Raw genomic sequence first — 26,691 nt, 5'->3', positions numbered from 1 at the left:
TGAATGCCCCGCGCTCGCCTCACTCGACATGGACACCTGCTACTACTCCGCTGCTGTAAGCTAGTTCGCTAGCCAGCTCACCGAACTATGGCAGATGAGGTCAAAAACACACCAAAGAGGAAGAGAGTGAACGGTCAAGGACACCAGACACGGTGCCGGGCAGGCAACCAAAGTTATTTAGTCCTATACCAAGCCAGCTGGGGGCGCTGTGTCAATGGAAGGAGGTGCTAGTCCCCCAATGACGAGTCAGTGAGTCACAAGAAGTATTGTGACGCCATCATTTTGAGGGTTTTGGAAAGCTTGACAGCAGCGCTTTAAGAGGTGGCCGGATGTTGAGAGTGTTCGGGAGCAGCACTTTGTCTGGGATACAGCTGTACGAGACATTTCAAATATAGAGACAGACAGCTCGGGGGTTAGATATCTAGCCCTTTCATCTACCTGCTCCTCTGATTCCTCTCCTGTCTGAAGTCCTCGTCATATGCGCTTTGAAGGAAACTTCTTTCAAATCAAAAATTGGCGTTCACACGCAGTGAGGAGCGAGCAGCTGGGAAAGACGGCTCGGTTGGCCTCCTCGACTAGAGAGAGAACGAGAGACAGACAGACAGAGAGAGAGAGAGAGAGACAGAGAGAGAGAGAGAGAGAGAGAGAGAGAGGGATATTTCATTACTACTGCCATTATTTAATCAGGATGCTGGGGCCCCTTTTTCAACAATGCTTTCAACAACCCATGTTTATTTAGCGAGCTTAGCACCAGTGTTTGTTTTATCGATGCGCACTTGCAGTGATATTTCAGAGGATATTTGTCTTTCTTTCCTTCTTTTTTTCTCTTAATTTTTTTTTAAGAAATGCGCAACCAAGACAGAAATGCTTCCCTCTTGGTTGTTCAGGTTGTTTCAAATTTTAGTTCCGTGTCTGAACGCAGACCTTGAAGGAATTTAATAACTTGTACTGATATGCATGAGGCCCAGTGAGTAATTTCCTGTCAGAAGGAGGAGAACCTAATTAGTTCCTTCTTGGGTTCAAGTAGACCTCGAAGGGATCTCGGAAAAAAACAGGGGCAGCACAGTAGAGAGGGAGCAAAGGCCACGGCCATGACAAGAGCGGAGTGAGAATCAAAGCCAAGCTGCGGGAGATGAAACTGGCCCGCGTCTTCCCATCCTAAGAAAGCGTGACGAGGTTGATGATGATGATGCTGCTGCGTCATGAAAGATCGGTGGCGGCGGCAGTGGGAGGGCGATCAACAGACATGTCAGTGAGTCTCAGCAGGTCTTTGATGTGCGCTGGCAGGCAGCCGCCACTCATGGGGATGACTCAGCGAGAGGACGGTGACTGGACATGCTAAAGGTGGAGCGTACTGACGGTGACTGAGGCCCGGAGGATAAAAAAGACAAAAAAAGAGATCAGTTTCTTTCAGTGATGACTAACAGCTATCATCAAGTAATGACCTGAAGATTAGCCGGCGCTCGTCAGTACAGGGCGAGAGGGAAGAAGGTCACCTTTGGAGTTTTAAAAGGTAATGGTTAAATTCGTTGCAGTGTATAAGTGAATAAATAAATAAATAGATTTAAAAAAACACCGCTCATAAAATGAGATAGCGCTGAGCGGGAAGCAGCGCGGCTACGCTAGGAGGAAATAGACTGGGCGACTTTTTAATTAGTCAGAGGACGAGAACTAATCACAGGAAGAGAGCACTGATAAAAAAAAATAATGAAAAAATGAGTGTGCACCTCCATGCACACAGAAACAAAATACCAAAAAAAAAAAAGAAGAAAATCTGGGCTCCTAACAACAACGCCGAGCGCCGTCCAACTCCCTCCTGTTGCCGCCCTCACGACTCTTAATGAAAAACCTGCTTTCGCTGCTACCTGCACCTCATCTCCACCACACTGCTGAAAGCTTCTCCGCAGCACTCGCCCCTCCATCCGCCCGCCCTCACCTTCCACTGTCTATCAGCAGCTAGTCGGAGAGGGGTGGCGGGTGGGCGGTGGGGTGGGGAGCCAGAGCAGAGCCTGACTAATGGCTAAACAAACACCATCATCGGGCCTCGGCGGCCCCACGCCAAGATACTGGAGCCCTGGAGCAGCACCGGCCTTTTAATACTTCATCCCGGCCGCACTCAGAGCGCGAGCGGACGGGGCCGGCTAATGAGAGAGGGAGGAAACAAGAGGGGAAGACGGGTAAGGACGGGTGAGGAGGAGGAGGAAGGGGATGTGTGGCCACTCGTCTCGGCCAATTCCAGCTCTGAAAAGTTAATGAGCCTGTTGCCGCAGCGCAGCGCCCTCGACGCAGCCGCTGATTGCACCTCACACTGGGGCTCGAGGGTCGGGGGAGTCTGGGACGGGTCACACGACGGTCACATGACCTCCAGAGGGAGGTGTCATCCTCTGATAGGCGTAATTGCTGCGTTAGAAAAATCGGTGAAAAACCTGCACAGCCTGATCACTTTTTTCTCTCACACTCACTCACTCACATGCACGCACACACACACACACACACACACACACGCACAAGCCAATCAAGAGCGGCTGAGTGAGTGAGCCACTCAGTGAGAGTGGGTGATTAGGCCCTGCGAGAGCAGTCCTGACCTTTCCCTCTGCATCCAGTCTCTTCTGTGCGCATGTGTGTTTTCATGAGTCAGTGGATTTAAGCTGCGCCACCACTTCACATCAAATGTCACCTCCTTCAATGAGACGGTCCAGACGGGGACCCACAAAGTCAAAGACACAACTCCAGCAGGTAACGACCGCTGGGGCGGAGCCCGATCCTGACCAGACGTGCCGATGATCAACTGACACATGACAGAGGAGGAGGAGGAGGAGGAGGAGCTGTGACTGGAATGGGAGGTATCAGCAGAACTAGAAGTTTCAAACTCACTGCAGTCGTGAGCCCAGCGAGGTCCGGCAGTAATTAAAGAAATGACAAACGATTGCGCGATGTGACGTCTATAATTCATACAAACGGAAATACAATTTCCAACCAGAGGAGCAAAAGCAGGAGCGAGCTGCTGATTTGTCTCTATTTGGGAAGTTCCAGTATTTCTACCTCACGGAGGTTTCATCATTTCTAATGAAATACTTCTGTGATCACTGACTCATAATGTTTTCCATAACTTAGGATTTTTCTCTTCTTCCTAATAGAATTATTAGCATTTTTCTTTTATGACAGATACGTAGCTATTTTAAGATGTTATGTTACACTTCTGTGATACCAACTGTTAAATACACGTCACACAACACCACCCTGGTGACATTCTGAGGAAGACGAAAGCCACATGTAAAAGTACGAACATAACATCTTACATTACATACATCTAACAGCCACGTGTCTGTTATAAAGGAAAAATGATAAGAATAATATTCATCGCATGATATTTTGTGAGATCTTCTGCCAGTGGAATCACAACTTTCCATGCCTTCAGAAGCTTCAGTTGAAGCCGTCAATGCGTCTGAGGCCTCCCACGTTTCAGTCCACATTCATTCAGTAAAGTTTTTAAAGTTAGTGGTTGAAATTAATAAAAGATAAAGTCGGAGATGGTCTTTGGTCGCAGAGCAGCGGTTTGATCGGAGGGTCTTCTGGAGGGGGACCAGCAGCCAAACGATGTTCAGAACCTGGAGCAAAGCTCTCGATGGTTCCTGTGCTTCAGTTATTACATTAAAAATAAATCAATTTTAAAAAAAACAAACAAACAAAAAAAAATGAATCTGAGTCTTAGTCTGGTAATTGGTTTTATTCATTCTAATAAAAGAAAGTTAATTGGACGTATTCAAAATCTATGTTTGCATTGATTGCTCTGGTGCAAAAATGGCTGTTTCTGCAAGCCTCTCGAGGGGAATTTTTATTTCCCCTAATTACTAACACACTAAATGTTGATTTGACTTTTTTTTTTAAAGGGGATGTAAATACAACCACCTGGGCGCCAATAAAACATTTTCTTTCCTTGTTCCTCCAGGACATTCAATCCACTCAATCCATCATCTGTTTTGACGGCTGTTTATTGCCGTGATTAATAAGCAGGACGCTCAGCGACGGCAGCTCGGCCGGTTTAGTGGAGGGAGTTTTAACGAGGTGGGAGGAGAGCAGCCAAAACGGGTTCTAACCAATCCCGGGCTGGTCTGGAAGAGCCATTTAAAAATAATAATAATAGTTATAATAATGATAATAATGACCTGACGCCTTTCAACTAACAAAAAACGATCATTCCCGCTCGGCTCCCGACCCTCTGAGCTGGTTTTCCCGACGCTCCAAGGGATTATTACGCAGGCTGCCGCCTGGCGTTCCCCCTTCACCTCTAAACAAAGTGATTCTGAAAGCTTCTGACAACCTGTCCGATCGTCTGACGGCTCTTTTCGCCCTGCAAGCATCAAGCTGCCACGTCTTCATCGCTGGGCGCCCGCCGGGACGAGCGAGAGATGAAGAAATAAATCGGCCGTCGACGTTACGAGGCCCGAGTTTAGGGGGCAAAGTGGAATTATAATTTAATGGCGTATGTAAGCAGCGTGAATGCTATAAGTTCCCCATCTGTTTCCTCCTCCTCCTCCTCCTCCTCCTTCTGTCATCCTCTCAGATGCGGCAGGAGATATGCGATACGGCGCTGACAGGTCGGCGGACGTGTGACGTCCAGGTTAATTAAGTTGGAAATCGAAGGGATGATCAGCAGCTCTGCCACTCAGCCGGCGCGCCACCCACTGCCCCCGCCAACCCAGAGGAGGGGTTGAGGGGGGGAGCAGTGCATCATGGGAAGAGAGCGAGTGGCTGATACCTCAATGGGAAGGGAACTGATCTTTTGTTTTTTGAAATAAGAGTTATCAGACACTTATCGGAAGGGTTGCAACTGTCGGCACGGACGGCCGTGAATTATTTTGAGTCATTAGTTTAGAGCCACGCAGTGTAGAAAACTTGTTCACTTGTGTTTTGCGTAAGCTCCCTAAATTGTTTTTTAATTAGCCAACAATCAAAGTGACAACCAGACCCCCCCCCTCCCCCCACCGCTTAAAATATGCAATTTAGAAGTTACAGAAAATAAAAAATAGCAAAACATATGTCAAAAATGAAATTAAAAGAAAGGAGTTCAGTGACCCCCCCAACCCAGAAAATAATAAATGAATATGATATCAAAAATCAATTAGCAAAACAGCTGCTTGGTTTAAGCTCAGATAAAACGTGGCAGTATTTATAGACTCGGTTCCATAAATCTCCTCATACAAAAAGCCACATTTTCTCCCAACAATGTGCTGTGCCGGCTCGGAAAACTGAAGGGATATTAATAATTCTAATCACAAGGGGCAATTACTCGTCTGCCGTGATTGTTCTGCTGCCGTGATTCACTGCAGCTCCGTGTTGCAGCTGCGGTGAATCACGGCGAGCTCAGACCCCCCCCCACCCCCCCGTCAACTGCTGCACGTCTGCGAAAAACAAAAAAACAAAAAGGTGGACTCTACTTATTGGTGAGACGCTCAAGAAGCTGGAGCGACTTCACACAGTGCGTTACACACATATATACGCCCAAAGGCTACTTTGTCAGGGGCACCTAGCTAAGTGCCGAGGTTGAGATGCTATTCTGCAGAACCTTGGTTGAGCCCATCGCTCATTTCAACTCCCTGTTGTCTTTCAGTGGACTCCAAACAGCCTGCCCATTCTGACCTCTGACATCAACAAGGCATCACAACTGCCCCCTAATGGGTCTGTTCTCTTTTTATGGGCCATTCCACACAGCGCTTCACCAAATAGTGGTGAGACACAGTGGTGGAGTACGCTTTAATCCATTCGAAAAATGCTCTTCACTCGTGAAGCCACATGCAAGTGGACGGCTGCTTGGACTGTTTTTGTAATGTTGGACTTTATGATGCAATTTTCTACGAGTCCCCCCCCCCCACCGCCCCTCAACTTGGGTAAAAGATCATTACGGTTTCTCCGCCACGACATCATTTGGGTTTGATGCCGGTTTTGTTCCCAGCAGAAATCTCCTTCTTATCAAGCCAATTTAGTCTATAATTGAGTCCCTTTTATTTTCTCATCAGAGCAGCAAGAATATCACAGTCTGTTTTCAACCAAATCAATTTGCTGGAAATCATCTCCAGAATCAGGTTTAAAGTTTGCAGTGATACATATTTTCATTTCGTTCCAAAGTTTTGTGTATCTCGAAGGAAAATGACAAAACGGAAAAAAAACTCAACAGCAACAACCAGACAATGACATGAAGCAGATGGGGCAGTGGCGTCTGTTTAAAACAAAAAAAGCTGTGAAACTTTGCAGTTTATTTTCATTTTCAATACATAATCAATACAACAATCTCCAGCACAGAAATTCAGAGCGTTAAATAGCAGAAACAGCGAGTTTTTTTCTATGAAAAAATGAAAAGGGCAGAACTTTTGTCTGGCAGCTCTGCCAGGAGGCGTGAAAATACACAAACACAACAAACAAATTATACAATGAGCTCCGCCGAGCTCCCAGAAGCAGAGTGTGGAAGCCCCTGGATTGGAATTTGGACACAGATCCAACGTTTCCCGTCTGATGCAAAGCACAAAAGGAGACTTATCTCCTGGCAAACAGCACCGAGTCCGATTGTCTGGTGAAGGCGACGCACCCGTTAGACAAAAAGTCACACGCGACAGGTTGGAAGTCAACGTCAGATATATTGTTCCCCTCTGCATTCAATAAACACAACTCACGCTGCGCCATGACACCAAATATGATACAATGTGCTTGCTCTCGCACGCACACACACACACACACACACACACACACACACACACACCTTGCTCCAACTCGGCAGCCGATACACGGCGCAGATTACATTTCACGTCTGATTTTATTTTTAAATAATTGCCTCCTCCTTGCCGCCGATCGCCGCTTCTGATTAAAACGCAGACGCGCTAAAGGTCAGGGGGAATTAGCCCCCCGCTGCCCCTCCCCGCTCCCCGCTGCCGGGAAATAAGCCGCTTTAATCAGGCTTGCAGATGGCCCCGATAAGCAGCGGGAGGGGGATGGGGGTAGGGGGGTAGGGGGGGTTGGCGGCATGAGGTGGCCGCGGCGTGGCACAGCTGAGGCGTGTCGGCGGGAGCAGCTGCACCTGGCGCCCCCAAGGTGGCGCCGTAGCCAACCAGCCGTCTCTCAGTGTCAGGTGAGGGCGAGACGACGCAGACGTGACCCAGAAGCATCAAAGTTGGGGGAGTGGTCGGGGGGGGGGGGGGTTTACAGTGGGGGCTGAGGGAGTCGCAGAGTTAGTGGTACCCCCTGTCACACACACACACACACACACACACACAAACAGGTGCGCCGACCCGGACAGATAGCGCTGACGTCCGCCAGCCGAGCCAACGTTGGGCTCTCTTTATCTCCGGCGCCGATAATTACAACCCCCCCACCCCACCCCACCCCGCCCCGACCGAGCGAAGCCGCTCCGGACGGTCGGTCGTGGGATTATCAGCCGGGTCCATCTCGGAAAGCGGGAGCGCTCCAAGGTCGGGCCCTGTGTTCAATTTCACTCTTGATTCCGCGCCACCTTTCTTTCCCCTCTAGCACTTTATCCACTCACTCCTCGCTGCTGCCGCCGCCGCCGCCGCCGCCGCCCGCCGCGCTGCCCCACGTCAGATTTCACGCCGCGCTCTAACCTCTATTTCCAGGACAGCCGGAGCTTTGGCACTCACTCATTTCCAACGGCGTGCCGCCGCGCTGCCTGAATGGGAATTGACGATTCAATTTTTAGGAATAAAACTCAAGAGTCCTTTTTGGAATTGACTCCCTCCTTCCCCCCACCATCTCCCATTTTCTCCCTCCCCGTCCTCCCCTCCCTGCCCCCCCACCCCCCACCCCCCAACCGCCAGCCCTCCTCTCCTTTTAGCGGCCGGCCCCTCTAACCCGCTATCTCTGCCTGGTCTGCTGAGTGCAGCCAATTTCTCTGCTTGCATGGAGACGCGGTGCGAGTCTCCGGCACAGAGTGGAGCTTTGAGGGTAAAAAGAGGGAAGAAAAATGGAAGAAGAGAAAAGGAGGCAAAATACAAATAAAATGGCTCCGCCCCGACAGACACCTTCTCCTGCACGGCCACTCGCTTCTCATTCATCACCAGACGACGTCAAACAAGCAAACACTTCAAATCGAAAAGGGGGTTTTTATTCTCAGCGTCGCACCCTGCTGGATGTTGCGTGGCAATTTAAAAATGATCTATGCAAATGTAATTTCACTGTGTGTCATCCGACGCCGGCCAATTAATGAGTGAGCTCCTCCACGCCCGCTATAAATTAACGCGGCGAGATATAATGGCGAGATTAATGTGTTTTCTGGCACTCGCTCTAATTGCTGGAAGACTCCGGTGGGGCCGCCGCCGCTCCATGTGCGATAGAGTCGGCAAAGACGGCACAGGGATAAAAACGCCCCATTTATCATTTATATGAACTTTGTTTCCTCCTATTGGTTTTCATCGAGGGGTAAGAGGAGAAAGTTGTGTCTGCTTCCGATGACGATGATTAAGTTTTGTAGCTGACTGACAAACGGACGGATGGAAAGGACGACGCTCCAGTCAGTCAAAGTGAAAAAAAAAACAAAACTCATAAGTGGTCAGAGGGTTGCGCACGCACGCACGCACGCTCGGCATATATCTGGTAATGAGAAATGAGAGCTCAGGGCGAGAGACGCGAAAAGCGGAAAAAGGATGAGGAGGAGGAGGATGAGGAAGAAGAGGAAGGAGAAGACGAGAATGACGAGGAAGAGGAAGAGCAGGAGGAGGAAGAGGAGGAGGAAGGGGAGGAGGAGGAAGGCGACCATCCGTCTCTGCCACTGGAGGGAGGGAGGAAAGGAGTGAAGAGGAGGAGGAGGAGGAGGAAAAAGGGAAGCCGGCGCCGAGGAAGACGGGAGAAAAACAAGCTTCCGGGATCCAAACCGGCAACATCAGCAACACAGAGGCCTTTTGTTTTTCATCCCTCTCAGCCGATTGTTCTCCTCGCTGAGGGTGAGAACGTTAATCCGCTGTGGAAAAGAAGAGTTGGGAGGATTTGCTCTAAGTATCCTTATTAGTGGGAATTCACTGATACGGGAGGGGGGGGGGTAATGGGCTGGCGGGCGGGCGAGCGAGCGAGCGAGCGAGCAGAGAGAAGAGAGAAGGTAGAGGGTAGCGTGAGCTAGGAGAGAGGAGAGAGAGAGAGAGCGAGAGCGAGAGAGCGGGAGAGCTCTCCGTACGTGCCGTATGAATCTTTAATATGGGGCTTAATGACCAGGGAGGGATGAAGGGATGGAGGGATGGAGGGATGGAGGGATGAGAGAGGACAGGGAGTCTCTGAGGAGGCCACTGAGTCCTTGGAATCACAGTGCACCTGTTGAGCAGCAGGATCACAACCAGCAACTCCCAGCAGCCAACAAGTCCGTCATGGTGGACACGCAGAAAAAGGGGGAGGACAGAAGAAGAAGGAAAAAAAGAAAACATTTTTTTTTTCAGATAAGAGTGGATAAAAGGATCTGGGCAGGTGATAAAATTCTTAATTGCCTTTTGTTAAACACACACCCTGCTGGAAGCTCGGCCACTGAGCGTTGCTTTAATTACATGCACAAGAGCCCTAATTAGCTGTATCTGTTCTACCAGAGGCTAACGTGCACCCAATTAGACCCAAATCAAAAGGATGGTGGAGTCAGTGGGAGGGAGGGGGGGAGGGGGACGCCATTTCTTTGTTCTGGGCCCGCCGCTCTTCAAACAGCGAGTGAGGATGGTCCCCACCTTCACCGAGCTGCTGCTGATGTCACCATCAGCCAAACTATCGTTAAGCTAATTAAATACACCGTCTGGGGCAGCGCCATCTCCCTCGTTTTTGTCTCGCTAACTGATGATAATCGCTGTAAAGCAGCAGAGAGAGAGAGAGAGAGAGAGAAAGCGAGAGAGAGAGGGTGGTGGGTGGGGGAAAAATTATTTGGGCGACAATAAAGACGAGAACAACGCGGCTCATTATTGCGCCATTCATGCGATCGACACAATAGCGTCCTCGGAGTGGAATCACCAACCAGGAGGACGGAGCCTGAACAGGGAGTCCAGGAGCTCAAACAGGAAGTCCAGGAGCCCAAGCAGGAAGTCCAGGAGCCCGAACAGAAAGTCGAGGAGTCCGGACAGGAAGTCCAGGAGTCCAGACAGGAAGTCGGCTGAGAGCAGCAACGATCCTGCCGACATCCTGAAAACAGGCTTGCCAGCCGTATTTAACGCTGGAACGTTGTGCTTCTGCACAGAGGTAACAGAGTTGTAAAACAGCCACGGGGGGATGGCGGTGCGGAGGAAAACAAGAGTCTGCGGAGGAACATCTGAGCTGAGAATCCTAAATGAGAGTCAAAGTTATTCCCGAGCTTTTTACAAATGATATCCCTGATGACTTGGCAAACAACGAGGCCCGGAACACAAACCAGCAGATCCACCGCTTTGGAAAAATAACCCCACATCAAAGCCTGTTCCCCCTGCTTTCCCTCCACACCCCCGCCCCCCACCACTGATACCAACCCCCGACTCACCCCCCCAAGAACGGCTCCTCTGCGGCGCACTGGGACCAAAAAAAAACCACGGGCAAACTTCCACATGAGGGGCAGGTTCTTCTTCAGAGGAAGGGAAAAAAAAAACCGACTAAACTTCAGCATTCGCTGCTGCGTCTCTCCTGCACCTCCCTGGTGTGAATTTACCGCATTTCAGGGAGCACGTAACGGCCGCCGGGTGGGGGCGGGGTCGGGGGTCGGGGGTGGGGGTGGGAGTACAGCGGAGTCGCAGGGGAAACAGAATTTCGGAGCATGTTGTTGCGTTTCATCTCGACACACGTTTCCCTCGTCAGCCGCGAACCAGTGAGCAGCGTCTGAACTCAGCGCTCTCATCAGTCACCTGGGGAAGTGGCGGCTGTGGCGGCTGTGGCAGCGGCAGCAGCAGCAACGGCGGGGAATCAGCCTGCTGCTAATCCTGCAGCCCTGGAGCCGCGGCCAGCTCAGCGGCTATACCTGATCATCAGATATTATTTTCCCCCCCCGGCTTCCTCCTTCTTTGAGAGGCATAAAGGCTGATCTCAAGCGGCACACCGCGTGCATGTCTGAGTGCCGCGGCGGCGGCGGCGGCGGAGCTAAGTGGCGGCGGTGCCAAGTGGCGCCCGGCGGCGGAGCGGCGCTGGCTGACGTCTCCTGATTGGTCTCATTCTGTCTCCAACCTGGAGCAACAGCAGGACGTCCACCAGCAGCACAAACCCACCAGCGGAGGCTTGAGTAGCACCTGGCAGGTCACCAGTGAGCTCAGCGGAAGTCAAGGGAGGGTATGTGGGTGCGGGTGTGGTGGTGGTGGTGGTGGTGGTGGTGGGGGTGCTACTGATTGTTGCTGCCATGGTGACAGGGGAGCAGGGGGGGGGGGGATTGGAGGTTGCATCATCGCTTGCAGCTCGGCGCCGCGGCGTGTGAGGGCCACGAGTGGGAAATATCTCCCCCCTCAAGCCCTGCCAGTAATCACCACCAGCCAGCCGGCTTCAAGTGCTGCGTGCACACGTGTGTGCACTCGTATTTGTGTGTGGTGTGAGTGTGTGTGTGTGTGTGTGTGTGTCCAATCTTGCTGGGAAACTCATCTGGCCTAAGCCTCCGACTGGCGGTGGAAATCCTAAAATCCCAGCGAGCAGCTTCCTCATGAGTGACAATCCGCTGTGTGCCCCCCCGGTGGTCCTTCGCTTCCAGAGGAGGAGCATCCCACAGGAAGCAGGACGGGAGCCGCTCGGCCGGCCACGGTCACTCACTCACTCACTCTCTCTCTCTCTCTCTCTGTCTCTCTGTCTCTCTCTCTCTCTCTCTCTCTCTGTCTCTCTGTCTCTCTCTCTCTCTGTCTCTCTGTCTCTCTCTCTCTCTCAGATCGATAGAGAAGCACCGTTACGCAAGCGTGGGTTCCAGATCGATGCCAGTCCTCCCCTCTTAAAGAGCTCGTCATCATTTCTGCACCCCCCCCCCCTCTCTAACACCCCCGCCCTCCCCGCCCCACACACACACACACACTCCCTTCCCCACCCCCAAGGAGCGCCGCTCACCATCAACTTTTCACAGTGAATTTTCATTAGGAGTCGCTTAATATAGACGGGCGCGTTTAGAGATTGGTTGGGGGGGGGGGGGGGGGGGGGGGGTTGTGTCGATGAGGCCCAGCTGCCGTCTATCACACTAACTTGCGGCCATCAACACAAAGAAAGACGAAAATCAGAAAAAAAAAAAAAAGGAGGGATTCCGGAGTGAATAGCAGCAGTGGCAGCGGTGGAGGCGGCGCTCGGGAAGAACAAGACTAGAAAAAAAGAAAAAAAAGAAAAGAAAAGAAGCTGCTTCGCCGCTGACGGAACGACGGGAGAATTACAGGTTGTATGTGGGGAGATTTGTGCTGGAGAGAGTGTAAGCGTGAGGGGGTGCAGGGGGGGGGGGGGGGGGGGGGAGAGAGAGAGGAACCCCAGCTGATCCTTCACAGCCGTCCAAATGTGAGTCAGTCAGAGTGACCGGACCAGACCAGACCAGACCAGACCAGACCAGATCGGACCAGACCGCCCCTCTAACGGGACAGTAACAGCAGCAGCTCCTGTTCCCAAACCCAGCAACGATGCCAATGCCACTGTAAATAATCTGCTGTTCGCTTTGGGATGAAGAAGCGTTTTTCTGCGGCGCTGACGGTTCAGGCCGAGGTCACGGCAGCGGCGGAGATGAATCGTTTTCGGCTAAATTCAATCCCGGTGCAGTGGGTTACCGGGGGGTGGGTGGGTGGGGGTGGAAGGGCCTTAACAGACGACACTTTCAGTTTTACTTTCCTGTTTGCGACCAAGCAACAGAATGAGCACTTGATCTGAGTCAATGATCAGACGTCCCCTCGACTGGTCCTCAGGAACCTCCTGTTATTTCCACACATCCCAGGAGCCAACATGGAAAACATGGTGCGAACGTCGTCATCGGAACACACTGGACGGCTGCGTGGTTGCACACAACCACTGTTTATATTCCAGGGATACTGTGTTTGGCTTTTGTTGAAACCGTAGACTGCATGGCTAAAAAAGAAAAGTTTCCAGTGTTTCCGCGATGGATTGAATTCTTCTTCCACTGTGTGAAACTCCCTAAACTGTTTCATGGATCAGGGAAAGTTAGTCGAGCGGGTGAAACTTTAATTCAGAACAAAGCGTTCTCAGAATTCTCCCAACGCGGCGCACTCCGGTTTTAGAATATGAACAACTGACACAATTAAAAACAAATAAAATAGAAACACGTTGCATTTCTCGGGTGGATTTCTTTGCGACTGTAAACGTCCAGAAGTGTTGGACCGTTTCTTTTTTTTTTCTTCCCCCTTCGATTTCTTATTCTACAAAGCGGTTACTCATGCATAGGTGAACTAGACCTTCCAACGGGAACTAATGAAGACAGAAAACAATGTTGTCAATCAAATACATTTTGTAATATAATGCTCTCCACTGCACAAGGATATTTTTTACTAAGAAGAAAACATTTTTTCACGATTTGATTTGGTCTCAGCTGGACGCTGCACCAGCTGAGTGGAGGTAAAAATACATCTCGTATGTTGTGGATGTCTTTGACCTTGCACAGCTTTAGCAGATCACAGCCGCCTGGTTGTGTTTACGTTGCTGCATGCCCAACATCACAAATCAGGGATCGCATGGCTTGTCATCAGGGATTATCAGTCCTTGTCTTTGACTTTTTCTATTAAATTGCTCTATTGGAAAACAAACAAATGAGAGGAAGAGGATGAAGAACAGGAAGAAGGAGAGGAAGAAGAAGAAGAAGAAGAAGAAGAAGAAGAAGAAGAAGAAGAAGAAGAAGAAGAAGAAGAAGAAGAAGAAGAAGAAGAAGAAGAAGAAGACAAAAACTCAATTGGTCGTCTCTTCGTGGGGAAGAAACATCGCACTCATGCATTTGTAAGGACCACGGTTTCCCATCAAATCTGTGAAATGTATTCATCTATAATTCGCCGTCTTCTTATGAATACAGACGTGATAAGCCAGAGTCTGTGGTGACAGACAGCTGGGCTTTTCAAATTTGCAACGACCGGGAGTCACACTGCCACTGCGGAGGGAAGCAGCATAAATCAAGGAGAAGCTTAGCACAACAGAGTGGACATCAACTACACTGTGTGGCTTTTTTTGTGGTGGGGTTGGGTGGGGTAGTGGTGGGGGGGGGGGGGGGGGGGTCAGTGAGCTGTAATATGTTTAATATCTAAGCTCTTTATCCTATATGGGGCTGCAGTGTGATTTTGTTTGACACCGTAGAGAGTGGAATCCTCTTACTTTCGTCTTTATGAGGTCAGCAGTGGAAATGGACAAAGTTCAGACAGATGGGCCCTGAGGGAATGAGGAAGGCAGGGTGGGGGGGGTGGGGTTTGGGTGTGTGCGCGCGGGCGTGTGTATATGTGAGCGTGTGCGAAGAGATAAAGCAGAATGACTGGCCGGGCCTTCTCACGTCTCCGTCAGCCAATCAAAATCCACGTCTGTCTCCCTTCGCAAACGCAGCGTTTGATGGAATTCAATAAAAAAGGCATTAGGCTCCGTCTCACGGGGAAATGCAAGTTTTTGGCCGACGTATTGACACGTGTGGATCAGGCAAATGATTTCCAGTGACAAATGCTCAGTCTTTCTCCTCGGCAAGGATTTGCTCAGCAAAGTAATACGGAGGGCTGAAGCTTTGTGCCGTCAGATAATGCACACCAGAATTTAATATACTGTGCCCGCGTCTATTAAAGGGACACTTCTTCTGCCAAAAAAAAAAATGACATTTAGCCAATTTATTATTCACCTCTTTGACCGTGGGAAGTTCAGGCGGCACTTCCTGAATAAATTCTGGAGTTTCACAGACGGAATAAATTCCACCGGAAAGGAGGCCAACAGGAAGCAAGGTAGGAAGAACAGCGCAACTGATTGTGTGGTCGGTGTCTTCCAGGTGAGCGTCAATGCAGACAAATATGACCAGAGGCTGTGATTTTCTGCACATCTGAATGACAGCAAATCACCGCCGTTGTGTGTTCTGCTTCTTCATTTTTTTTGTTCCTTTATTAATACACGCAGTTTAAAAGATGGTACTTGGAGAACTGATGAGGCGCAAAGACGCGCAATTGATCTGGTGGGTCACTCTGACTGTGAAACTCCAGAGTGGTTTTGTGGATGAGGAAACATCTGAGAAGCCCCTCTATCTGTAAAGAGGTGAACGATCCCATTCAACGGTGGAACCAAGACCGAAATTTAACATCTCACACGTCTCGCTGCAGACAAACGAGTCCAAACCGCCACTCCCACCAGGACAGGAGGGCGACTGGGGCGAGGCGTGGGCAACTCCAGCACAGTTTCACCCTGGCAGCAAGCAGCACTGCAGTCTCAAGTTAAGGACAGTGAGATGATGTTCAGCCAGCGAGCAACATGTGAGCGACAGAGGCGGTGTCTCTCTCTCTCTCTCTCTCTCTCTCTCTCTCTCTCTCTCTCTCTCTCTCTCTCTCTCCCGCTCTGCTCCTCTGTTACAGCATTAAATAACGACAGACAATAAGACCTTTGACCTTCCACAAACGCAGCAGCATCACCTCCATTACACCCTCAGAAGGAAGCTGTCACCACGGTCAAACGTATCAAGGCAGAAGATAATTTTCTAAAAAGAAAAAAAGAAGCATTTATCGGGATGAAAAAGCTGTGAAGTCATTTTGACCCTGATTGCAGACAACAACCAGACGAGCACAAATCACTGTGTTATTTATGAGTCATATATGTATAACCAAGTTACATTCAGCACTGACTCTTTTTTTTTTTTATCGTAGAAAAGTTCTATAAAAATATGCAAAAAAGTGTATTCAGTCTGAACCTGTGAAGTCCAAATGTTGCCTCTGCGTGTGGTCATCAGGTGCCAGATTTCCCTTCGGCCTCAGTGAAAAGCTGGGTGAGACTTCTCCCACAGCATTGATGGAGCTCACTGGCCTTTTCCCAGTGCGGCTCTGTTAACTGGCCCCTCCGGCGTCGATGTGGCCACTTCCCTCTGCGCAGGCTCCCGGCTGCTCGCCCGGCTGCTCGCCCAGCTGCTCCCATCGCGAAAATAAAAAGTGCCCTTTTCCACCATTTTGTGGCTCAGATGAGGCCTGGCCCTGGCCCCGGCCCCGCCCGCATAGGTCCTCCCCTGTTTACTCAGAAATGTTGCAGGTTTCCCACTAGCCTCCTCCTTCCTGTGTGTGTGTGTTGTGTGTGTGTGTGTGTGTGTGTGTGTGTGTGTGTGTGTGTGTGTGTGTGTGTGTAGAGGAGGTGGTGGGACAGAGACACAGGCCTTGACGACTATCTCCTCCCTGCAACAGCCAACAACCCCCCCCCCCCCGGCCACACTGACAGAAAAAAAAAGTGTTGATGCAAACAAAATGCACGACAGCCACTCACTTAATGTTCACAGGGCTGCCTGCGTGCAGCAGCAGCTTAGGCTCCTTTTCAATCACCCACCCTCCTCACATCTGAACTCCTCAGTCTCTCAGGAGGAGGGGGTTTGGGGGGGAAGAAGGGGGAGTGAGCAGGGTTGTCCGGTCCACTGACAGGGAGTCAGACAGCTCCTCTCCGCCAGGGGGTTTGAACTCTTTGTCCTGCAGAGGGGATCAGGACGGGGAGGCCCACAGGGTCGGGCCAGAATGATGGTTTTAGCAACAAAAAAAAAAAGAAGTGTGGAACTGAGGGGACAGGAGGAGAGCAAAAAAAGACCCATCAATATCTTGTCACAGCTGCCAGGGAGAGTTACTGCCGCAGAAATGCTGAGATAACACAAGGCGGACACGCTTTCTTCTGTTTTTTTTGTTGTTTTCGAAAAAAATGCCGGCATGGGAAAAAGCTTTCGCCAGGATTCCGTTATGAGCCCGGAGCGTAAAGCAGAAAGTTTGAATAATCAATGTGAGAATGTGAGTGGACCTTTGTGAAGGGGAGAATAATCAGGCTTTTGGTAGCTGGTGTGTGGTTTAATGTTTTGGGAGGCTCCACAGGTCTCAGAGCAGGGCCTCTTCATGTTATTCAAACACAACAGAGAAGCTCCTCGGAGAGAGAGAGAGAGAGTGAGAGAGAGAAAGAAAAAGAGAGAGACAGAGACAGAGAGAGGGAAGATAAAACCTAAGAAAAAAAAACTTCACACATCTGAGGACAGAAATTGAAAAAGGTTCAAGGCAAGACTGAAGTGGAATTAATGGCAACACACAGCTCCAGCAGTGAAGCGTTTGAAGCCTGCAGGCTTTTTGTTCTACTCACAGGTGAGTGGACACTCATCAAGCCACTGATTTCTCTATTTTTAAAACTAATCACTTCCAGACAGCTGATGCTTAAAGAAGCATTGCGTTCATTTTGGGGGATTTTTTCTCAGCTGCGTTCCGCTTTTTCGTTGCGTACGGCTGCATTCGGGGCTCCACCTGACCTGCTTTCACAGCCAGGGCGAAGACAGGGTGGGGGAGGGCATAAAAAAAAAATTTCTCTTACAGAGCAAATAAATTGTCCAGCGGACCCAAACGCATCGTCATCGCTGGGAAAAAAGGGCAGCGAAAAGCCTCCACAGACGATTCCACTTGGGCTCTTTTAATGCATGTTAAGAGGAGCGGCCGGAGCCGCCAGTTTAAAAATCCATATCAATTACATGGCGTCTCCGGCGACTCGAGAGAGGAAGCAGCGTTTTAAGGTGAAACATCAGTCTTTTTCGGTCCACATCATCAAAAATGCATTAAAAGTTGCACTGGGGCAACGCGAGGCAGGTTATGAAGGAGCCAGATTTATACGCCGCCATTTCCAAGCCAAAACAGAGAGGAATGAGGTGGGAGCATCGTGTCCCTGGGACATCTCACGTCCCATCGCTCAGCGGTACCATGGCTCTGGCTGATCACTGGTTGAACAAAGTCCTCTTGCAATGCGAAAAAAGAGGTTAATGTTATGGAAAAGATGCAGGTTACAGCCTTGATTCCCCCCATCAGACTGGAATTAAGGCATTTCCTGTTATTCAGAGCTTCCATGGTTGTGATGATTAACATCTGCGCAGTCAGACGACAGGGAAAACGGAGCTGTTCTGGATCACGTTCACACTCGTGCCGCCTTGTCAAAACAGTTTTTCCTGTCTGGGTCTTTGGAGCTTAAACTAACAGCGACAGACCAAGACCAAGACCAAGAAGGAGAAGGAGAAGGAGAAGGAGGAGGGGGAAAAAAGGAGAATGAGGAGAAGGTGAAGGAGGAGATGGAGAAGAGGAGGAAGAAGGAGAAGAGACACGACGAGTGCTCGGCTGCAGATGTTCCCATTCGTGACAACAAACTGTACACACAACTTCTCGGAGCCTGACTGCGTTTTTAATCACAGGGTTGATTTGGAAAGTGCTAACTTTGTCCTGCGGCTGCTGGCCAGCTGCTCTTTGTTACTCCAGCAAACCTTCACTGAGGGCTGGAGAGACACAGCGGGAACATAGGGAGTCTTTCTTGGCCTGTTCCGCGTGTGCTTGTGTGTGTGTCTGTGCATGCAGGGGCGTGTGCATGTCCGTGTGTGTGTGTGTGTGTGTGTGTGTGTGTCTGTGCATGTGTGTGCGCACATGTGCGTGTGTCTCGTCTTACTTTTCCTATCTTCCTTCCAGTCCGTGTGTGAACCGACGGCCGCTCGCTCCGCTCGTCTGTTGTGCCTGCAAGAAAAGACATGTTTAATGTGCGAGGCAGACACGCATCTGCGCACATAAAACAGACGCGGAGGGTGGAGGTGGAAGGCGAGGAATGGAGGGGGTCTGGCGAAAAAGAAGAGCCATGCTAACACCAATCTCCTTTCCTCTAATCACAAACATCAATTATTTTTTTGGCCCTCAGACTTTCTGACATGGATCAGACGCCGCTGCAATAAGCCAACATCCTCCCCAAAGAGGCCCTGAGTGGTTTACAGGTGTAGACACCTGGTTCACTGCATGCCCAAGTCTCCCCTCCACCCCCACTTTAAATCCTTCCTCGTCTTACTATTCAAGACAGACAAGAATAAAAAAAAATATTCTTTTTTGTCCACATCCCTCTCGCCTTTTACCAGCTACTTTTTATTTTTCTTTCAACCCCTCTGAGCACATCAAGCAGTCGGTCGGCCTCTCTCTCTCTCTCTCTCTCTCTCTCTGTCTCTCTCTCGCTCAGCCTCCATAAAGCCCGTCTCTCCAATCACATCCAGGATTGGAGATGCTGCGGGGCCTCCCTTCCTCATCAGCGACAGATCCAACTGCTGCTGCTTTTTGATGATTTTGTTTTTATTTTGATTTCATTTTCCTACCGGCGACTGAGTGGAACAATCCAAGTTTGCATCAAGAAAGTCTGGGTTTTTATTTATTTCATTTTTCAGACCGCTGATCGCGCCGCCCTGGTCTTCTTCCGAGAAATGGGAGCTCAAAGTGAAACATCGCAGCGAGAAAAAAAAAAAAAGATATGATCGATTGTTTTTTCTATTTTTGTGTTGTTGTTTTTTTTGATGAGCTAACGCAGATGGCGGCCGCGGTGGGGCCAGCGAGCAGACGTTTTACACTCCGAAAGGCAGAGATGCCGCTTGATTTCCTCCGGCTTTGTTTGCGCTTGGCGGCGTAATAAAATGGAAGCCCGACTTCCGCACGGCGGAATCCTAATTAATCTTTGTTACAGGCGATGATTCAGCGACGGCGCTCGTGTGAAATCCCTCATTACGCATCGTAAATACACTGCTTTACAAGTAAAGTTTTTTTTTTAAAATATATATATATATGTATGTTGATGTGAAAACAACCCTTGAATTACCATCCGGATTTAAATCACTAATTGTTCTTTCATGTGCTGTAACAAAAACAGATGGCAGTTGGAAAGCAGCCTTTAAACAAAACTTGTGGGGCGATGCAAGTGATTCATTAACCGATTAGCGCAGGGGTGTCAAATTCAATACACAGTTAGGCCACTGGACAAAGTTGCGGGCCAACATTGATATTTATTGAAAAAATCTTCCTCCAGATAGAACAGTGAAACTTTTTATATGGTCCCAAACAATTACTGCTTCAACACTGAATAGGAGCAAGCATAGCTTATTTATGTATTTATTTGTATCCCCATTAGTCACTAACAGCGGTAGTAACTACTCTTCCTGGGGTCCTGGGGTAGATAGCTTCATGTTGCACACGTGCAAAATCTAATTTCAAATTTAAAAAAAAAAATCATCAAAATAAATAAAATGTAAATACAAATTGCATGCCTCTTTTTTGTTTGCAGCCCTCTGATTTAAATGTCAAGAGTAACCTTTTTCCACGGGCTAATTATAAATTAAAAAGTAAAATAACAACAAAACACAATTTGAGCATTAATATATTTCAATGAACGTCCTGTCCTGATTGATGTGCCAAAATACCAGCAGAGGATTAGCGGTACATGTGCTGTTTAATACCGGCGGGCCAAATATAATGAAACTGTGTGCCAAAGACACCTATGGATTAGTGCGATGACCTAAGCGACTACAAACTTTCCAGTCCGAAAGAAGAAAATGTAACTTTGCGCACAAAGCCTGAAGTTGGCACTGTTTTCTCCCCAAATATCACCTGATTACAAAATGAACTCACTTTTGTGCCCCGTGTGGTTGCTACTCGCTAAGACGGGCAAAGTGAAAAAGCAAACCTGTAATCATTTCTTCAGCAAGAACACCGCTGATGATGCCTGCCACACACACACACACACACACACACACACACACACAAATATAAAACAGAGGCTGACTGTTTTGACTCAGACCACTGGATGAAACACTTTGGCAGTGATGCAGCGAGGATCGCAGCAGTCAAGAAATTAAACGCTGAAGATGGAATTGAAGGAAATGTTGCTGTTGTATAATTTAAGGTTGAGTTTTTATAGTAGCGCATCTCAAGGTGGCAAAAATCACTCTTTTAATAGCTGTCAGTCCGAATAAAAAACCTGCAAATCTTTGAGGTTCTTTCTTCACACTTTGATGCAAAAGTTTTTCTCCGTCAGACGGACGGACGGACATCGCTCCGGGGGAAACTTGCACACTGCAGCGATGTCGCTGAAACGTTTTGCAGTAATACAGAAGCGATCTAACGAGCGTCCTGCAGAAGTGCAGGAGCCGCGCTAATTGCTAATTCTCGCAAATGACCACAAATTGGATGTCGGTGCTCAATGAGCAGAGCAAACAATAGTTCCGGGCAATTTACGGGGATGGCGTCCCAGTGAGGAACGGAGCAGATCCAGGAAAGTCCTGGGAGTCGACTGGCTGCCCACCCCCTGCACACACACACACACACAGTCGACTAACCTTTTCATTTCAAACAATTACACCAGCGAGGTATCCACAAGATATCACCTGTCCAATATCTCCCCCCCCCACCCCCCCGGTCTCACCTGCTTCTTCTTTTTTTTTTTTTTTTTACCTCAGAATGACACATTTAAGCTATAAGACACGGCCGGGCCAAAGTGCACATTGGAAAAAAAGAGAGAAAAGTTTGGCTGTGAGGGAGAGAAGGAGTGGTGGAGTAAGAGGATGCGGAGGAGGAGGAGGAGGAGAAGGAGGAGGAGGAGGAGGGAGGAAGGTTCAGCTCGCAGCCATCCTGCCGCCTTTGATCAGGAAGAATGGTGGATTAGAAAGGATTCTCTGCAAGTTTGCCACCTAATCCGCATGACATTTCTACATTTTAGAAACCTACCACTAAGTGTTGTGGTTGGCGGCGGAGGGGGCCACTGCTGCACTTAGGTTAGACTACATTCCCTCTGCACCAGCAGCCTTTTGTCCTTGTTTTTTTTTTTGTGTCTCGGACAAAATGATTCTAGAACCAGAAGAGAACAGGAGAAGAGGAGCGGTCGGGAGGCAGCTTTCCGCTCCGCAAAAATGAGGAAAAAGAAAAAGCATTTATCTTTGCACTCGGTCGCAGTTTTTTTGTTTTTTTGTTTTTTTTTATCTCACCCGGGGCGTGATGGATGCCGCCACGCTGAACCGAGCAGGTCAATGTTTCCGCTGTATGTTAGGTGAGGATTTCTAAAACCAAAAAGAAAAAAAAAGAAAAAAAAGAGAAAGAACGAAACTAAGAGTGACAAGAGAATCATTTCTCGCGGGATGTTAACCATGGAGGGCCCACAACAGCCCGGCAGCTTTGTTTGAACTTTAGGTGTCACATCTCCTGAAACAATTTCAGATTGTGCTGCCAGCGTGTTTGCACGTGTGTGTGTACGTTTGTCCTCTGAGGGTGGTGTGTGTGTGTGTGTCGGGGGGGGGTTGTGTCTGCAGGGGCGGGACTGATGAGACAACCGCACGCACAACTATTTCTGTGTCGTCAATCACCGTCACGTACAGTAAATGATTTTTCAACAACAAGCTCCAGGGTGATGGATCATCAGAGTGGAATGGTGGAAGGAGAGGAGGAGGAGGAGGAGGAGGAGGAAGAGGAGGAGGTGGAGGGGAAGGAGTAGAAGGAGGAGGATGAGGAGGATGAGGGGGAGATGCAGGAGGAGGAAGAATAAGAGGAGGAGGAGCAGGAGGATTAAGAGGAGGAGAAGGATTAAGAGGTGGAAGTGGAGACGGAGGAGGAGAAGTAGGAGGAGAAGGAGGAGGATGGGGGCAAGGAGTAGGAAGAGGAGAAGGAGGAGGAGGAGGAGGAGGAGGAGGAGGAGGAGAAGGAGAAAGAGGAGGATGGGGGCAAGGAGTAGGAAGAGGAGAAGGAGGAGGAGGAGGAGGAGGAGGAGGAGGAGGAGGATTAATTAGAAGAGGAGGAGGAGGAAGGAGTTTTTTTTTTCTCCCATTTCGTGGCGCTGGAGCCGTGTTGCCAGGAGGCCGAGGCCGTGATGGATTCTCCTTCTGGCAGCTTCAGCCTGGTTCAGGGGAGAACTCAGGATGAGAGGCAGCGGAGTGAGAGAGTGTGTGTGTGTGTGTGTGTGTGTGTGTGTGTGTGTGTGTGTATGTGTGTGTGTGTGTGTCAGGGGTGGAGGTTTGGGAGGGGGTTGTCTGGGGACAGAAGCCCCATGTCAGATGAGACTCTGCCAAATGGCTCCTCTTCAGTGTTTCATCGGGGTGGGAGCGGAGGGGTGGGGGTGAGGGCGGGGGGGGCAGAAGGCGCTGGGGGGGAGGGGAGGGGCAGCTCCAGGCAAACGCCAGGAAGTGCGAGCCAGGCAACACATCTGTGCAGCTGGGTTCCTCTGTGTGGCGCCGGGGGAGGTGGAGGGGGGAGCCTCCAAGCAAACTGAGGGACCAGGAGGGAGGGAGGACGAGGAAGAGGAGGGGATGAGGAAGAGGAGAGGAAAACACAGAACTTTCCTTAGACCCCCAGCAGCAAACTCAACCCTCTGCACCCCTCCCCCCCCCCACCACCTGACGCTCTGCGCTGAGCCGTCACACAGTCACTCCCAACTGACGCAGCAGCACTTTGCAACTGACATTTATTCAAGGCATCCCCCCCCCCCCCCCCCCACACACACACACACACACACACACACACACCACCACCACCACCACCACCCTCCCCGACTCTGTTCATCTTTTGATTTGCGAGGCTCACTTTTATTCTGCTGTCATCAAATCACATTCGAAAAAATGTATCACTCATTGTTGAGGTGGGTGGGGAGGGAGTGTGGGGGGGGGGGTTGAGAGGTGGGGGTGTGGTGAGGGGGCGGGTGGGCGAGACTCACTCTCAAACAAAGTGCTAAACACGGGAGGCGGAGGAGAGGAGGAGGAAAGCAGCGCGGCCCCGACAGATGAGTCTGGTGTTCAGAGAATTTTCATGGAAGGAGTCTGGCAGACAAAAGAACAAAATATTTTCTCCTCACCCTCCCTTCCTCCCTCCCTCCCTTTCTTGTATTTATTCGGTTGGAGGGGAAAAAGCTTACGAGCTGCCAAAACTAGTGAAGTTGCCCTGTTGAAAAGTCCGAGACGGCCGTAAGTCTCTTTAACGGACGGACTCATCTCAGACTTTTTCCACTAGGTTGTTGCTGCGCCGTCTCTCGCTCCTCTCTCTCGCTCCTCTCTCTCACTCCTCTCTTTCCTCACATATCTGAATCACTCTGAGAGTCCCGTATGCAAAAGCTGTTGTAGAAAAATGAAAGTCTAAGCCAGAGGTAGGCAAACGTGGCCCAAATGTGACCCGCTAAGCTTTTAAGTCATAAAACAGCTGTATTCCTTCCATTATTTCAGTATTTTCAGAGTCAATTCAATTAAATACCAACTAGTAAATACCATGAAGCTTCAAAGACACAGATTCTGTTGTAACTTTGCTTTGGTTCATTTTCAATTCACATTAAAACACGTTTTCTACATTTCCAACGATATATTTTTTCCTCCTATGAGGTGGGTCCGAAAAACACTCCATCCATCTGCTCCTGCTTTGGCCCCCTCTGTCAAACTTTAAGAACCCATTGTGGCCCACCAGTCAAAAAGTTGGTCCACCCCTGGTGTACGCAATCAATGAGGTTTTGCGGCTTTTATTCAAGCGCCAAGGTACAGATTCAACAGGTCATGAGGTCACCTGCGAAAAAGCATGACTTGACGAGTTGGGTGCAACCCCGTGTATATGTTTCTGAAAATGGAAGAATACTACGCTCAACTGTTTTACCTTATTTGGTAATTGTCAGTTGTTGTAGATGTCAGTTAAAAATAGGAAGCCAGGATGGTTGTGGGGCTTTACTCTGAGACGGTGAAAATGTAAAGAATCACAGGAGACACGACCTTTGAACCTGCACCTCTATGTTGCAGATGAAACACCACAACACAGCCTGACGAAACCCTGACGGCGCCTGATAGACGGCCGCCTGAATCGTACCAACACCTGCAATAAATTTGCCTTGCTGTGCTGCAGCACCGCACTGTACTGGATTACGTGGATCTGCATCCCTCTGTCACACACACACACGCGCACACACACACACAAGGCCTGGCTTCACTGTTAATTAGTTTTAGTTAGTTAGCAAGAAGGTTGTGGGTTCGATTCCTGTGTCTGCGTCCTCAGGTGTTTATGTGAGTGCGAATGGTTGTTTGTCTCTATGTGGCACTGTGATGAAGTGGCCACTTGTCCAGGGTGTCACCCTGCCTTCACCCTATGACAGCTGACCCCCAACACCCTGAATGCAGGAAGCAGTGGGTATTGAAAATGGATGGATGGATGGCTAGGTTAGTTGTTTGTGTTGTCACTGCACCACAACATTCCTGGCCCGTGCAATCATCAGAATCTGCAGTGATGCCATGAGACGTGTGACTACAGTGGGTTTTGTCACGACAGCTTTGCCCATTACTCACGTGTGGACGTCCAGGCCGGGCCGGGCCGGGCCTTGTATAATGTGAAGAGTGACCTTAAGTTTTATCGCGGCCAATCGCGACCCCGTCCTGGATTTCCATTAAAGAATATCTGTCTCATTAGATTATGGAATGCAATCTGTGCGGGTCGAGATAAAGTGGTAGCAGGTCGCACACTCAATATCTCATCATTATGTAACTGTGGATAGTGTGGGGCACCGCGCCCGCAGACAGACAGACAGACAGACAGACACACACACACACACACACACACACACACGCTTGCACATTTGTACGCACGCACGCTCTCCCTCCAGATAACAGTCAATCCGGACGGCCCTTTTCATCGACATGCAAAGCAAAGAACACACAGCCGTGAAGCCGTGGCAGACAGGGGGGGTGGGATTTAGCAGGGTGGGGGGGGCGCACAGACAGTATTGTTTCCATCATTCCAGCATTTGTCAAATCGTGTGAATTCTAATTGACAGGCTGAGGTACGACTAGTGAGTCAGTAAATACAACAACAACAACAACAACAACAACACACACAGGAAGTGATGCAGGGCAATCGTTCATGCACTTCCTGTGTAAACAGTGTCATTGGAAAATATTTGTTTTAAGAGCAATCCCGTGGGGGGGCTGGTAACAGCATTTAATGTCTGCCTCTCCATCCACAGAAAGAAAATGTCATGCAAATGGACCGATCTCTAGTGCCCCCCCCCAAACCCCCACTGTGAACAATCCAGCGTTTTCAATCGCTGCCCTGCAAATCACTTAATGCGGCGGGGAAATGGGCGTTTCTGCCTCGTCTCGCGGCGCCTCGGAGATGGAGTAAAAGATTGCCACTGTGTAATTTCCCTCCTTGCTCGGCGCCTTCCAAATCATGATTTAAGGGCCGGAGGGGGGGTGGGGGGTGAGGGGGTGGGGGGGTCGGGGGGAAGAGTGAGAAGAGAGGAAGTAACACGTGGCCCCGCCTCCCTTTCACTCCCAATTATTTTTGGCAATAGGAAACCAGGAGACGTAATGGCAACGAGGGAGGCGAGGAGAGAGAGGGTGGTGGTGGGGGGGGGTGCTCCCTCACAATCGTGGATTATTGGCAGTCTGCAAAATCCTATCAGAAAGGTCGAGCTGCTGGAAAGGGATCGCTGCATGTTACACCGAGGAGGAGGGGGAAGAGGAGGAAGAGAAAGAGGAGGAGGAAGAAAAGGAGAAGGAGGAGGATGAGGTGGAAGGAGGTAGAGGAGGAAGAGGAAGTGGAGAAGGAGGAGGTGGGAGAGGGAAGAGGCGGAAAAGGAAGAGGAGGAAGAGGAGGAGGAGGTGGGAGAAGGAAGAGGAGGAAGAGGAGGAGGTGGTAGAAGGAAGAGGAGGAAGAGGAGGTGGGAGAAGGAGCAGGGTGAGGTGGAAGGAGGTAGAGGAGGAAGAGGGAGGTGGGACGAGGTGGGAGAAGGAAGAGGAGGTAGTGGAGGAGGAGAAGGAGGTGGGAGAAGGAAGAGGAGGAG

The 26,691-nt window shown here is 49.8% G+C and overlaps 2 protein-coding genes across 12 annotated transcripts in view; one reads left to right on the top strand and one right to left on the bottom strand.

Annotated features, from left to right (window-relative positions):
• The window catches only part of LOC142896435 (uncharacterized), a 393,522-nt gene that overhangs the window by 223,353 nt on the left and 143,478 nt on the right, over nt 1–26,691 (top strand). The window lies entirely within an intron of this gene.
• The window catches only part of plxnb2b (plexin b2b), a 136,423-nt gene that overhangs the window by 55,472 nt on the left and 54,260 nt on the right, over nt 1–26,691 (bottom strand). For 4 of the 11 annotated variants that reach the window (XM_076038065.1, XM_076038062.1, XM_076038060.1 and 1 more), the window contains 2 exons: nt 18,544–18,608; nt 439–575 (listed from right to left, as the gene is read on the bottom strand). In XM_076038065.1, the coding sequence (XP_075894180.1) occupies nt 439–478 (40 nt within the window). In that variant the 5' untranslated portion in view covers nt 479–575; nt 18,544–18,608. Of the gene's footprint in view, nt 1–438; nt 576–16,362; nt 16,560–18,543; nt 18,609–26,691 lie in introns of all 11 variants that reach the window. The other 7 variants (XM_076038067.1, XM_076038061.1, XM_076038066.1 and 4 more) reach the window with 3 other exon arrangements.

This window comes from Nelusetta ayraudi, unplaced genomic scaffold (assembly GCF_046127955.1).
Source record: "Nelusetta ayraudi isolate G7.1 ecotype Tasmania unplaced genomic scaffold, CSIRO-AGI_Nayr_v1 ptg000053l, whole genome shotgun sequence".
NCBI classification, from domain to species: domain Eukaryota; kingdom Metazoa; phylum Chordata; class Actinopteri; order Tetraodontiformes; family Monacanthidae; genus Nelusetta; species Nelusetta ayraudi.
The sequence above is the reverse complement of the archived record's forward strand: the minus strand, read 5'-3'. Positions and strand labels throughout refer to the sequence as shown.